The sequence below is a fragment of the Polypterus senegalus genome, chromosome 14, assembly GCF_016835505.1.
Source record: "Polypterus senegalus isolate Bchr_013 chromosome 14, ASM1683550v1, whole genome shotgun sequence".
Classification (NCBI taxonomy): Eukaryota; Metazoa; Chordata; class Cladistia; order Polypteriformes; family Polypteridae; genus Polypterus; species Polypterus senegalus.
The window spans coordinates 24,333,345-24,348,885 of record NC_053167.1 but is presented as its reverse complement, the minus strand read 5'-3'; the positions used below and the strand labels follow the sequence as shown (position 1 = coordinate 24,348,885).

At 35.6% G+C, this 15,541-nt stretch overlaps 1 protein-coding gene across 1 annotated transcript in view; it reads left to right on the top strand.

Moving 5' to 3' along the window:
• Positions 1 to 14,458, top strand: part of LOC120543496 (ubiquinol-cytochrome-c reductase complex assembly factor 1) — a 54,411-nt gene extending 39,953 nt beyond the window's left edge. The window contains exons 8-9 of the mRNA XM_039776571.1: positions 1,487 to 1,600; positions 13,411 to 14,458. Of these exons, the coding sequence (XP_039632505.1) occupies positions 1,487 to 1,600; positions 13,411 to 13,545 (249 nt within the window). The 3' untranslated portion in view covers positions 13,546 to 14,458. The remainder of the gene's footprint in view (positions 1 to 1,486; positions 1,601 to 13,410) is intronic.
• The last annotated feature ends 1,083 nt before the right edge of the window (positions 14,459 to 15,541 follow it).

The window sequence follows — 15,541 nt, the reverse complement described above, 5'->3', positions numbered from 1 at the left end:
GACTTGTGTGAAATATGTGGGCTTGAGGTGACAGAATAGCACACTATCATTAAAATGGCAAATGCACTGTTATCTGTATCATGATGTTATAGAGGTAAGGACTAGTGTTTTCAATTAAGGTGTCATCTTTCACCAAAAATTGTGGAAATGAACATTACTTACACTGAAATTATATGTAACCTCCAATGTAACAAATCAGTGCATTGCTTCTAAATACCCTTACATTCACTATCTGATTTTCTGATGTCTAATTCTTTTCTTATTGAAGATTGTATGTGGTAGAAATTGTTTTGTATTTTGTAGTTTTCACATCTTGACTGTGTATCTGTGAAGCCACTCATAATGTTGTCATTCATCCGTCCTTCTGTTTTTGAAATTTTCTTATCTGTCAAAATTTTCATAATCACTGCTAATCAACACTGTGTCAGATTTAACTCCACATGGTGCACATGTTTAGGTTAGTGAGAAAGAATGCATATCATTGTTGTAAGAGGGTGTGACTGCAAATGTTAACTAGCTTTGTTGGCAATTTACATGCTCCACAATGAATTTGGCAAAAGTATCTCGGGCATCCGCAACCTGTCATGGTTTATATATGAACCTGCTCCTTGGCCAATTTAGACTATAGGTTTGCTTATGAAAATATCTAAGACTACTAAATAAGAAGACAGTGTCTTAATATTTGTGGTACATCAGTGGTTTTCTTGGCCAGGTCAATATTGCTAAAAGTTTTATATTTTTGATAGGTTGCAAAATGTGTCAAGACACTTGTATCTGCTGCTCCATTTTTCATTAACGAGTGTTTCTGTTTTACAAGTGTTTGGGCAGTTCTTGACTCTGTCACAAATGAGGTCTCCCAGGGACTTTTCAGCTTTCACTTTTGTCATTCATCTCAGCATTGCCTTTGGAAACTTTTAAACTTGAATAATGATCACAGTCAGAAAAAACTGCAACTGTTTAGTTTGTGATATTGAATACTGTTCAGTCCAGCAATAACTTGAGTTCACTAATGCTATTGCAGATTTAAAAAAATATTAAAGTAATTCAAATCAATTTCTTGTTTTAGTGAAAGATAATATTTGTGATAAACTGCTTAATTGGAAAGAAACCAGAACATGGATATGCCTTGAATACTGGGCAAGCCACAGCCATAGGTGGGAAAAGTCAATTGCATTTCAGAGCTGCCAGTAATCCAAATTATCATTAATACCTGATTAAATGTAAGTGCAATAGAATGTACTTTAGATCCATCTATTCAGTTTTTTGTTTGTTTTCTTTTCAGAACCCATTCAATCCAAACTTAGGGTAACGAGGGTCTGCAGTCTATCCTGACCACATCATTCCCAAAGCAAGGACCAATCCTAGGATGGTGGGAGGCAACAGTTATATATCATGGGGCATTTAAAATTCAAATGTAGCTTAAAACAGTGGTCTTTAGGAAGTCTGTAGAAGAGTCCAACAATAATCTTTTCGGTTTGTTTTTTAGGGAATATTATCTAATGATAGTGTGCTGGCTGCAGCGCTCTGGAGAAACTTGTTCAATAAAGAGTGTGAAGACCCTCATCAGCTGGAGTTAATGGTGGAGTATGTCCGAAAGCAGGTAAGTACTGAAGCTCACAATAATAAACTTTAGAACCATATAACTTTTTGTGTATATTTCCCCTTATTCCAAAATATATATTATGTTGTACAGGACCCATATAAAATGTTGACAGTCCCCATAAAAACATTTTGTTGTGCACACAAGCAACAGACCCTTATTTTTCCCCTTCTGATATTCTATAGTCCTTAACTATTACCCTCTACATAGCACTTATTCTCTTCTACATGTCTTGGTTTGAACAGAGAGTACTTGCTCCAGCTCCTGCAGTGTTGACAAATGAAAAATAGTACACCCTTGTGCAAATTAATTAAAACAGATTCTGAAAACAACAAAAATTAGTTTTGCTGAATTTTTTTATTATGAATAATATTCATATATTTGCATCACTACATGCCTCAGCTCTTAAAAAGCATCTGAATGCAATTTAGCATGAAATCCACCAATTTTGAACAGTCTTGGTGTACTTTGGGATCTCAGTACCAAACCTGAATTAAGTCCTGAATTATCTTCTCCATAGTTTACCTGTCCATTCCATGAAATTGTTCCTTATAAATAGACCACACATTTTCAGTTAGGTTCAGGCCACTCCTGTATGTTCATTTGATTCCAATCGAAAAATTTCTTCAGTTGTTTTGATGTGTGACACAGGGCCAGATATTGTTGAAAAACACCACATTGTGTGAATCACCCAAAAAAAAAGATGTTTTGGGGTTGCTTCAGCTGTTATGGCAATAGTTGCATGCAACCATTTGAGGGCATGATGCGCTAGCCACAGTACATTGAAATTTTCTGTAGAAAAGTTGTTCCAGAACTGAATAAGTTACTTCCCGATGGATCAGGTGTTTTTCAACAAGATCTGGCCCCATTTCACACATCAAAACGTGTGGAAGTTTTTCGATGTGAATTAAAATGAACGGAGTGGCCTGGAAACTCTCCTGAAGTAAATCCAGTTGAAAATATTTGGTCTTTTTGTAAGCAACGACTTTGTGGAATGGACTGCACAAGCATGGAGAAGATGATTCAGACAGTAATTTAAGTTTGACACAGATATCTTATAATCCTCCAAGACTTTTCAAAATTGGTGGATTGCATGCCAGATAACATCCAGATTCTTCACAAGAGTCAAGGAGGTCATATCATGTACTGATGTGAATATTTGAATATTATTCATAATAAAAAAATTGAGCAAACTGATTTTTGTTATTTTCAGAGTTTGTTTCAATTAATTTGCACAAGGGTCTACAAGCATTTAAAAGACTTTAAAAAACAGTATTGTGGTTTAGAAAATAGCAGTCATTTAAGATTAGGATAGACTGATTTTTTTCACATTTCTAATGTAAAATAGTAGGTACTCCTGTGTAATGTGACTCAATGCGACCTCAGACTCTAGAGCACTAAACCTATAGGATAGGTTAGGAAGCTGAATGTATTGAAGATCTGGCACTCCTCCTCATTCATTGCCCAAGATTTCTGTCTTCAATTCAAGCACACGTCGTTATGAGAAAGACTTCTTTCCTGTTGATTTTATTTCAGGAAGTAACTGTTAATAATATTTTACCAAAAATGCACACATTTTGCGCATTTGGACCATACCAAAGGAAAATGAACACGTGGATTATGTGGCACAAGTTGAGTGAGTTTTTTTCCTTTTTTCCATGGATATTTCTCACACTGATTGTCATTTTCCAGAACCGGTCGCCACAGTGACTGTTCAGCTTGAATTCTCATTATGTAATTTCTCCACGAAAATATGAGATTTATTTTTTTTCTTGGCCTCCACTACAAAGTATTTGTAACATATAAACATATGTAACACAAAAATACCATTTTTGGGTTGAGTATTCCTTTAAAAGGATACTTAAACATTCTTGAAGTTACCTGTTTAAGAATGGATTGTAGAAAAAGACCCATTTTTGATTACTTGCATCCTCCAGACTTAACCTGCTGGGTAACAAGTATTAGTTTTTTTTCTTACTGTACAGATTTAAGACATCTTTAACTAGTGTCTTTACATGGCAACTGTTCTCTGGTGTTAGCTACATCTGACAGAAAGGTCAGCCTGTAAAACCTCTTTCTGTTTAGTGTGTCGTCACCTCTGTGAGCAGGTTATGGAGGTATTGACTCAAGGGATAAGAGATCTATACCTGTGATGCATGCTTTTTACGGAAGACATTGTGTTTTGTAGCACCACAAGGAGGTAGTGGAAAGGAAGTTGAAGAAGTGCTTTGAAAGACAGAGGTTGGAAGATAAACAGGAAGAAGACATAATATGTGAGGTTTAATGATGATCAGAATTCAGAAGTTAGCCTGCAGGGAGAACTGTTAAAAAGACTGCATAAGATTAAATGCCCAGGATAGGTGGTAATCCAAAATGTTGTAAAAGACAGGGGACACTACTGAGCCCCAAAACACCAGACACACCTCACTAAAGAGTCCCAGGTGCAAAATAAAAGTTTTTATTGCACAAAGTAACCTTATTTCCAGACAAATCTTTTACTTCTGCCTCCTGACTCTGGCTTGTCCATATGTGGCAGTAGGTTTCCTTTTATTCCGGACCTGGAAATGCTTCCAGGGCCACGCCATGTCTTTTGGGATGCACTTCTGAGTCATAATGAAAGTAGGGAGGTCCTCCCCTAACAGCAGCCTCTATTGGAACGTTGGGGCCCTGACAGCCTCTGAAGGGGTCATGACTGGTTTCTTATGTGAGGACCACTGCCATCTGGCATATTGGGAATTGAACTGCTCCCGACTTTCAGGTTTTGCTGGTCCATCCATTATTTTATACCGGCTGGGCACAGAGTTATTTTCTCATCTCACTGGCTATTATCCATCCATCTTTCCAGTCTGGCTTCTCGTCTGGGTAATTAAACCATGCTTCTCCCCAGCCAGGATGCCCGTTTTTATCCTACAATGTATAAACTAGATACAGAAATTGCACATAGTGTGCAGCATGGATGGAACAATTGGAAGAAAGTATCACAAGTATTGTGCAATTGCAGAATTAAGGTAAAGTATAAAGGTAAGATCTTTAAGACAGTGGTAACACCAGCAATGATATATGAAGCTGAGGCGTGGACAGTGAAGGGTGTGTAGGAGCAGAAGTTGGATGTGCCAGAAATGAGAATGGTAAAATGGATGTGTGGAAAGTACAGGAAAGAAGGTTGAAGTGATTTTGACATGTAATGAAGATGGTCAATGAATATGTGTAGAAAAAGATTGATGGGATTGGAAGTACAGGGAAAGATAAAACAGGGGAGGGTGAAATAGAGGTGAATGAGTAAGTTAAAAGTAGATTTGAAGGAAAAAGTTTCTGACTGGAGCGGATGTGTAGAACTGCACTGTATGGAGATGCTTGATCAGACACATTGACCCCACACAGAAGTAGAAATGGAAAACGAAAAAGATTGATGATAATCATTCCTGTGTGTTAAATCTCATGAGATCTTGTAATGTAATGCTAAATTAGATAACAACAATGTGTCAGGTTGAATGTGCAAATTTATTTTTTCCTTAGATTGTACTGTAAGTGTTAGAGAAATTTTCTAAGCACTAGGACTGTAACTAGGGAGAAGCAGAAAGGTTTATGAGCAGAAGTACTTTACCAATCAAATAGCTTTAATTAATACCAAAAGCTATATGGCTATATTTTACCTATGAGGTGGTTCTTCTCTTAAACACCATCATGCAACCTTGTAATTCTGCCAGCATTTCACAGCTGGCTCTTCTCTTAGCCTTCATTTGTCAGTATATGGCATGTGTTGTCATTTAACTATAATGAACTTACATTTTAAACAAGTTTGGAAAGTTCAATGTTGATTATTTTGGAGCAGACTGTTTTGTGGTCTTGCTGACCTCCCCCAAAGTTGTCTTTTTTCTTTTGGCTGACCAGGCAATAGACTGTTCACATCTGTGAAATGGAATTATACTGTGCAATATAGCAGGAAAGTTTCATGAAACATTTAAATTAACCGCAGAAAAGAAGACTAGAACAGACTGTAAGTTGTTTCATGTTACACCATATAAATGCTTATACTGCCAATGACAAACTGTAGAAAAGAAAATCGCATCCCTTGCTACAGCAGTTAAATCACATAGAGAGGGAGCCTGCAAGCTGGCAGCCACTTGTATCATTACTCACTGTAATTACTTTCTTTGAGTACTCATTCCATGAGCTAAGGCAACTTCTTTAATTAAAGCTACACGATTTTCAAAGAGCTGAGCAATTCCATGAGGAGAGTTACCTAAGCTGAGTTCACCGAGTCCTTCATGAAAAGGTAGATGTTTTCAGTGCAGTTGTTTGTTTTGTTTCATAGTTTTTTTATTCTACTCGACAATTATTGCTATCTTTAAAACATTTGTATTTTTGACTGACCAAGATTAAAAACAAGAAAATGTAATATGCATTCAAATATATATATAAAGCATTTGGCCTACAAAGTACTAGAATATTATAATCAATTGGAACATTAAAAGTTCACCATACTCCCATGCACCTACCCTGAGGAGGGTTGTTTCTTAGTCCAGAAGGCAACACAGGAACTGAAAGAATGAAACACAAAAAGCCTATGCCAATAAAAGGGGAATGGAAGAGATTGAAAAAAGTAGACCTTTATAAGGAACTTACCTTACTCTCACATATAGAGTACAATAATGTATATCAGTGCCTTGCATCATCACTGAAGAAGGATACATGATCTTTGAATACAGATAGCCACACACTAATTTCTATAATACTGTATCTTGACCCATTTAGATGTTCAAAGGTTCCAGACTCACATTCTCCTCTCCTGTTTAATTTGTCTCTGGAGCCTCTAGCATTTGCCAATAAGAGTTAACTTCCTCAATTAATGTGAATGATACCCACCACAAAATCTCCCTCAATGCTGATGACATTTTCCTATTTCTTAGAAACACCCAATGTGACCTTTCTCACATCCTGCGTTGTTTTCATTCTTTTGAAGCTCTGCCTGGTAATAAAATTAATTGGATTTTGTCTCTTCTTCTCCTTCTCAAGCCATCTAGTATTGAATCATTTCCATCACAGGATAGCCCATGTGTATACAGCATCAAGTATCTAAGGATTAACATCTCTTCCTCTTTATAATATATCACTGCAACAAATTATCAACATGTTTTCAAGAGTGCCAAAAAGACTCAGTCCTCCTGGTCTCACATGTCTCCATTCTTCCAATCTAGACTGGCTATTATTAAAATTAACACTGCACTTCAGTTCAATTTTGTTAGTGCTGTGACCCCCATAAAATAAGTTTGATCTCTCTGTTTTGATTTCTTTGGAATGGTGAAAGACCCTCAGTCAAACACTTGATCTTGATGTGTGGCAGGTCTTTTGGTGAGTGGTCCTACCTGATTTGGATTTATGTTACTATGCATTTACCTTGCTCTATTTGGTTCCTGGCTGGCATGTCCTGGAAGCTGCCTGTTCTGATTTTAAATTGAATTGAACCTGGTCTGCCCCAAATCTTTCTCACTTCTTATCTTTTCTTCCATGAATATAAAACAACAATCCCTTAAATTAGGTCCATTAATCTTTTTGTACTCAAAGTTTGGTGCAGAGTAGATAAACACGTAGGTCCCTCCCCAGATTTTCATTCACATACCCCAATTTTTTTTAAAACTCCTGCCTACACATAGGAGGTAAACCTTCATCAATCCCGGGTTGAGCAGAGCATAGCAATTGTCACTCTTGTTGAAAGTTTTTATGGCTTGGGGCTCAGAACGTTCAAGTCTCTGAGTTCCAAATTTTCAAAGTCATTTTCCTATTTTTTTCTTTCTTCTCCAACTCTGATTAGTTGAAAGGCCTTGTGGTATTTCTCTGTCTTCTCTGCTCTCCTCTTTTAATTTTTTCCTCATTCACTGTCCACTCAGACAAAATTTGTCTCTGTTACTTGTGTCTTTTTATACAAGGCTGCTTTCAAGTCCTTGCCATTCAGTCAGTCTGGTTAATGCAATTTGTCATGCTGTTTCTCTTGATTGGGTCCTGATTTTTAAGAACTAGAAATCTCAATCAACATCATGCACCATCCAAATGTATGCATCTCTTTTATATCACTCCCTGTAAAATGGTTTTCTGTGGGTCTTCCTAATGATCCCCTTTGTTCTCTTTGCTCTTCTAAACTGCCAGGTACTATTTTACATGTGTACTGGGAATGTCTTGAAGTTTCAGCCTTTTGGCAGGCTGTGACACATTCTCTTTCTTCGCCTGTCTAATAGTATTACATTTACCCTTCAAGTTTTCCTTCTTTTGGATCTTTCTGCTCATTATCGTTACTTTTTCCAGTACATATTGTTGTGTTTGGACACAATCACTGCAAAGATAACCCTAGCTTTAAGTTAAGCTATTTTCATGGTTATGTTTGATTTACTGTAACTTACATTTGCTATTTACTTAATATAAATTTAATACCAAAAAAAAATTGTTAGTTAAACCATACAGAAACCTTCACTTTGGCCACTTGCTGTAGTTTGATTTTTATGATTTCCCAGGTTACTTGGTTTGACTATACATTTACATGTGAATACGTCGTCTCATTAGGAGTTAATGGCTGGTCAAAATAAAACTTGCCTGCTGTTAAAATTTAGGTAGTGTTGCAACAGACTAACAAAGGAATCCGCTTTTCATCTTAACACAGTGACTATATAATTACAATATCCCAGTGAGAACACTGCAACAGTAGAAATGTCATGTGTTTAAAGTCATTAGTAACCAGCATGCACTGTTGATACCATGTATAGTGCTGCATATCTGTATTGCATATTTTTAAAAGGTTTAAAACTTAGGACACCTGTCACAACATGATCTGTAGAAAGTTGCCACCCGTTTAAAATTTTTAAAATTTTTGGTAACATTTTAGGTACTACATCTATTGCATCTATTACATGTGCATCTAATACTCATTTACTCTTAAGTAATAAAATCTTAATTTGGTGTTAATAACACTTACAAAGTATCAGTAAAGTTGTTACTCATCTGTGAAATGTGGCATACTAAAATAAGTGCACTTTGGAAAAGTCAGAAATGGCCTAAGTGAAGCATTTATCCTTATACTGTTTAGTTAAGTATAATACCTGTGAATGATTCATAGTCATAAGTATATCAAATATTCTTCATATGCTACACTGCAGAAGATGCCCAACCTAATTTACTAATGCTTTACAATCATAATTAAGAAAAAATAAGCCTTTGTGGAAGTCTTTTTACATAAGAGTAAATGAATAATAGATACATTTTGCCATACTTAAACTAAAAATCGCCTAGAATTTAACTGCTTTTAATCATTTCCTTTGATATAATTTATATATAGTAATCTGGCCATAATTTGCAACTTGGAAAAAAAAATCTAGGTATTTTAAAAGTTATAATAAATTGATCAAAAAGTAAACAGCTTTGTACATGAGCATTCGTTTTTCTTATAATTGCAATCCTTGGGAAAGGTGTAAGTGAATAGATTCAAACTTGTATACCAAGTGTATTGGCCAGCTATGTTAAATCACAGTAATTTATGCTATTTTAGCAATGAATGTTGTAATAGCTCTTGTGATTTTCAACTACATGGCAAAGGCACAGTAACACCAATATCGCCAAGGAACACCATTGATATTTTAGATCTCTTAGGCAACATTGTAAAATACCATGGATTGGGGATGAACAATGAACACGTTTTCAATATATGTGCCTTATTAGACACCTGTTAAAAGATGAAAGGTGTACGGCACCACTAGTACCTTGTCTTACTCAGATTTTCTTCCCAGACTGAATTAAAAGAAGACAGATTAGGAAAGCTTACAGAGGAAAATTTAGAAAGTTCTGTGAATTGTACTTTTCAAAACATGCATGTGACAACAGGACAGGAAAATGTTAACTTTTAAAAAAATCCATACAAGTCGAAATTAGAATTTTTTATTTTAAATGTAACACTTTGTGTTTGACATAATGTAGCACACATCACTCAGTTGATACTGTGATGGCAACATGTAGATTCTCATGCTTAGGTAATTAAAGTATACTTGTGTTAATTGGCTTGTGTCTTGATCCCATCTGACCTCAAACATTAACATTCTTACCGCGCATATGTAATATAAATGTCAGCCAGTGGCTTGCCTAATTTAAAGTGGATTTCTGAGAGTATTAGGATATAGAGCTGAAGAAAAAAATTATACAATGTACTATTGCTGTATTTTTGTCACTCTGTGTAATTGATACACTGAGGACAAGTTGTAGGACGTTTATTTTTACCACATCTCTGGAAGTGTGAAAGAAACAGTTTTTTTCATACTTACATGTATTGTTTTTACATTCCTATAGGTAGTGTACCATAAACATTGCCTCAGATGAAATTGCTTGTGACGCGCAGCATCAGTGTACACACGCATCCTGTGTGTGCTTTGTTCACTACGTTATAGATTAGCCTCAGTTAGTATGTGACTTGAAAACACAGCCTGAACTGCAATGACATTCTGCGAGGTAATAAAAAAAGATGATAGTCCAAATAAGTGCTGCTTTTATTGGGTGCAGTTATATTACTTATATTACAAAACAAAACAAATCGGCATTACTATATAGTGACCCAGGTTTCATTATGGTAGTATATCATGGTGTTCCCAACAATTCCTACTTCTATGCAGAGCAAGGACAAAGAAAGGCCATGTTTTGATTTGCACTGCAGTATCTAAAATTCTTCATTGTTGATTAGAAACTGGCTCCACAGGTTTTGATTCAGTTGAATTTACAGTGATGTTTGATAAAGTGTATCTTTTCTCAGAAGTCAAGCAGAGTTTGCTTGTAAACATTTACAGATCTAAAAGAATAATACCAAAGTTCAAAGTCATGAAACATTTACATATGTGCATTCAGGTCTGCTTTAATAAAAATGCTAAATAACATTTTATTAATCACAAAGGTAGAAGGTAGAAAACATCAATAGCTTTATTAAGCAATATATGCAAAATTAGGTTAACAAAATGAGTGTAATACAAAAAAAAAATTTGACATTTCTGGAAAAAATGGACCTCCTAGATAAGGGGGAGTGGGGGAATGGTGGTGTTGTAGTAGTTCTGCTGCCTCACAACAAGGAGACTGGGGTTCATGTCCATGGTTTTCCCTGTGTGAAGCTTGCATATCCTCCCCATATCTTTGTGGATCCTGTTCAAAACCCAGTCCCCAAACACCCTGCCCCCCCAACTGGTCTGATTTCCTGCCCATAACCCAAAGAGATCTAACCCAAATAGAAGTTAGATGGATTGGTGCCGATAAATTGTCACATGTGTGGTTGTTCACCCTGCAATGGACTGGCATCCTGCCTAGAAATTGCTCCGGCCTTTCACGTGATGCTTGCTGGGATACATTCCAGCTTCTCTGTGATCCCACTTAGTATAAGAGGGATTGAAAATGGATGGATGGATATGTAACAGAGTCTATTCTACTGATGAACAGGCAAGTTCATATAGCACAGTACACAATAAGTTTTATTAATATATCAGTAAAGCAGTGGTTTCATGGTTTGTCTGCTACCATCAGTAGCAAGTGTTCTCAAACACTTTTAATATGCATATCATTTCATAGCCACAACATGTCATCAGTACGAAACAGAGAATGGGAAATAGTTACAAAATTCAGGTGTAATGAAGTAACTGGTGTTTTTTACAGTATGACCAGCCTATCTGCCAAAGCTGATACAGCATGTGTAAGTTATACGAGTAAGTGTCAGGCTGCCTGTTCATTAAAAGGAACGTTGTTTATTTTATTTTCTGGAGTACAACAAAAAATTTTTTGTATTTTTTTTTAGGATTAGTTGCCTCACAAAAAATGGCTCTTAGATAGTGATCAGTATTTTAAGTAGGCTAGATTTTCTCCAGAATTTCATTGCAATTGGTGTGCCCAGATTTCCTCATCAATTAAAATTTATGACAGCATGAGCAAGTCTGATCTCGCAATATTACATTTAGAAAAAGTTTTTTCAGTATCTAAATTTGTTGTTGCTGGTAGCTTCTGGGAGAATTTTGTAAGCCAGTTTTGATTATTCTGCATTTTGAAGTAGTAATTATTGTAAATGGTGTGCAAGTTTGTTTTTCACTATGTTCCTCTATTGTATATATGAAATGTTATTGAGAGTATTCAGATTAAAGACTTTTTAATGCTTTTTAGTGTTATCAGTCCATGTAATTTAGTTGTTTGTCTTTGACATTCTGATTCTGTTAAAACAGTGCCTCTTAAAAGTATAGGGCCAGAGGTATCTATGTTTGTACCCTGCCTGTTGTTCCCTGTGCAATTGTCTGGTGGGCTTCTACTTCCTTTGCTGTGTCACTTATACCCTTTCTCCTTCATTTAGTAAATTTATATAGGCAGTGCAGTTCAAAATGTGATTTTAGAGCCCAACAACTTTTGTATCAGGTTTAAGTGCCTTTAGCAGTAAGCAAAATATGAATGTAGCACTGTAATTATGGCAGAGGCTAGTAAAGGCCATCAGTGCTTCAAAGCTTTAGGCCAATTGGCTATGTGTCCTGGCTCCCAGATGATATGATATTCTGCCTGCTGCTGCCTGTTTGTGGACAGTTCTATATAATGTTACCTGCTGCTTCAGCTTATTTGGTGACTCTGCTGCAGCTGTACAAGGTCGCCTGCCATAGTGTATTTAAATGTGTACATTTGATTATTTTATTTTGGCTTCAGTGTAGCTATGACATTTCGTAAAAGTTTTATGATTGAGCATTTGAAGGTATGAGTAATGCCTGCAATTACATTTCTGATCTTTAGAATGAATGCTGTTTTGTTTCACTTTAAATGAAAATTTGTCTGGGTGAAGGTGTTGTCATATGTCAGTATGTCATATGCGTACATGGCCAGATGTCAGGAAAAAGTAGACTCTAGAAGAGGTCTAAACCCATATGTGTCAACAGCTGTTCATCAACATACAGTTCTAACACCCTCCATTAACCAAATTTGATGATTGAACTGGAAATATGCACAATTTTTATTTGAGCATTTTATAAAAAGAATATTTTCATTAATATGAGCTTAGAAAATCAGATGAAAAAAAGTAAAAGGCAGTCAAAGACATTAACATTGCTAGTAATTTTGGATTGATATTCAGAATGCAATGCAAAACAGAAGAACTATTTTTAGAACCACCTAATTTGTAAAGATTAAAATCTGAGGACAAAAATGAAAACATCAAGTTTTGTTTGTGAAAAGTGATTATGACATATCCGTGAATCTCAGTACTTACATTTTACCCTTTTTTTCATTACACTGATTTATAGATGTGAGACTTAATCCACAATGGTGGAATCTTTTGAGACCTAACTCAACTATCCTAACAACCCACATTTAAAAATGTTATAAATTGCCATAACAACCCTTAAATTAATTCTAGCATTTTCTTACACAAAGCAATGTATGAAGTTATCCACTTTAAATCCATCAATCCCTTATCAAATTTGCTTAATCCTGTTTACAGGAGTAGGGATCTATTTTAAATGATAATAATTAATTCTTTTGAGAATAAATAGGATTAGACGTGGTAATTTAAGAATCACTTTTTAATAGTATAAAGAAAACTTTGTACCATTAAATCTCTATTAATCTTAACCCATACAAAAAGTCTAAATTTATATAAGAACCCAGGAGTACTTGATAAGGTATAAAAAAAAGTAACAAGTCCATAAAATTGTGACATGCAGCGTGAGGTGCACAGATTAGTTTCATTAATTTATGTTTGCATTTAAAGCAATCTAGACAAGAATTCCAGTTGATGACTTTTCCACTTTCACTTTGTCTTTTGTGTTTTTTAGATGCAGTATTTGGACTCTCTTGATGGTGAGGACTTGCTGCTCACTGGGGAAGTGAAATGGCGACCTCTTGTGGAAGAAAATGCACAAAGCATCGTAAAGTTTGCCACTCCAACTTACAATGACACAGGGCTTTGAGGGCTTTGGACAGCATGCAGTTTAAAGGAACCAGTTATTTCCTGCGTAGGCATTTTGCATTGTCCATGCTCCTAGAGTGCCTCTGAAAATGTTCCTTCTTTCCATACAAATGGGAACCTTCAGCGAAAATGAAATGACCCATTACCAATATTTCTGAGATCTATCAGTGTTTACAATAACAGGATAACTTGCACATCAGCCACTGTAATGAACTTGGCCCTTCTTTTGTGCAACTCATACCTTGAAAATAGAGAAGTGAATAATTGTAGTGCCCATGATGCAGGAGACTACGTTTTAGGCAAAGAAGGAAAAACTGAATGTGACAGTTCTTTTCAATCATGATTTTTTCAAAAATAAACAATCAGGTGCACCACTTCTGCTATTTTATTCTGACTGTTATGCTGCTGGTTCCTCAATGAGATTGTGAAAATTACTCATTTTCATTTTGAAAAGGTGGAATTGTGCCAGTAAAATTATTTCTAATACACCTCCTTATCCAGTTAGCAGCCATGTGTTAACACATTGGCTGTTATCTTCATTCACCTACAGATGGGGGAAAAAATACAAAAGAATAACTGCAATTGCAAAGGATTACCAGCTAGAGTACTGGGTAATGAATTCCACCTCCGTTTTAGGGCTAAGTTTATTTAAAGAAATGTTTTTGTTTTTTTTTTTCTTTTCTTTTTTTAAAGTCACTATATACAGTATAAATGATTAACATATGAAAGAGAAAAAGAGTATATAGATTTAATGTGCAGTTCATATCAAGCCTTTAATAAGATTTAGGCATGTAACATTTATATACTTGAACTTAATATTAAAGTTCATATTTTTAAAGTATATTTCTGTAAAAGATAATTTCAGCCTTTGTAAATGATTTAAATATTCAGAAAATATAGTAAATTTAAAAATATTTGCACAGTATTGCTTATTCTTGCTCTTCTTTTCTCTCACTAAAATTTGTTAAATTATAGATTTGTAACTGTTATGAGTTTTTTTTTTTTTCTTTCTTTTTCACTCTTTAACCAGTAGGTTTTCAGCACAGTGAACATTTATGACACATTCTTCAATTCCGGATCAATTAAATTCACTTCATTTATATTATGCAAGCATTTACCTGTGAAATTTTCCAAATGTTAACAAAATTAATGTTTTTGCTCCTAAATTATATATAAGTTATAGCTCACTATCTTTGAATATCTTGTATTCTATACTGTTTATCTTGTTGAGGGTTTAGCTGGGCACACCAGGCGTTTGTTTCCCCAGCAGGAGGACTCAAGGACTTTAGCACCCCCAAATCAACTAAAAACTTAAAACCCCACAAATGTGTCCTGGGTTCCTTCACATAAGCAGTGCCAAGGAGGCTTGCTAACCAGATGTCCAGACCAGCTTATGTAACTTGTCATGACTGAAAGTGCTTCATCAAGATTGTCAAAGTCCTCATTTTATCTCGCAGATTGAACCCAGCTTAGTTGTGTAGTAGCCTCATTCTACACATTTTTACTTACAGTTTCATTCTTTAGATTTTAGGTTACTGACCAAAGCCCTATTGGATAGGAAATACTACCTAGGTTGTAACCAAGAGTTGTGTTCAAGTTTTTAACATTTACTATATACTTCTTGCTGTACCAATCCATTGGTCAGTGCTATGGTCTTCTGTACACTCAGTAGTTAATTACACTGTGCAGGTCATGAATTCCACAACCTGCCAAGGGTGATTCATTCTCATTTACAGAAAATAACCATTTTCAAAAGAGAGAACAATTATATTGAATGTGGAAGTGCTGAGTGGAATCCCAAGAGTTTTACATTCATGTATTTGATGCTCCAGATATAAGTTTGATATGGCCAAGGGAAGATCATTGTTGGCAACCAGCATGGGCATGACTTTTAGTCCTCTGGTGCTTTGTGCTAGCCTGTTGTTGAATATCACACAATGGATGGGACACACTTGGGAGAGTCTTAAGTCCACAGGTGAAAACTACTGGCACACAGC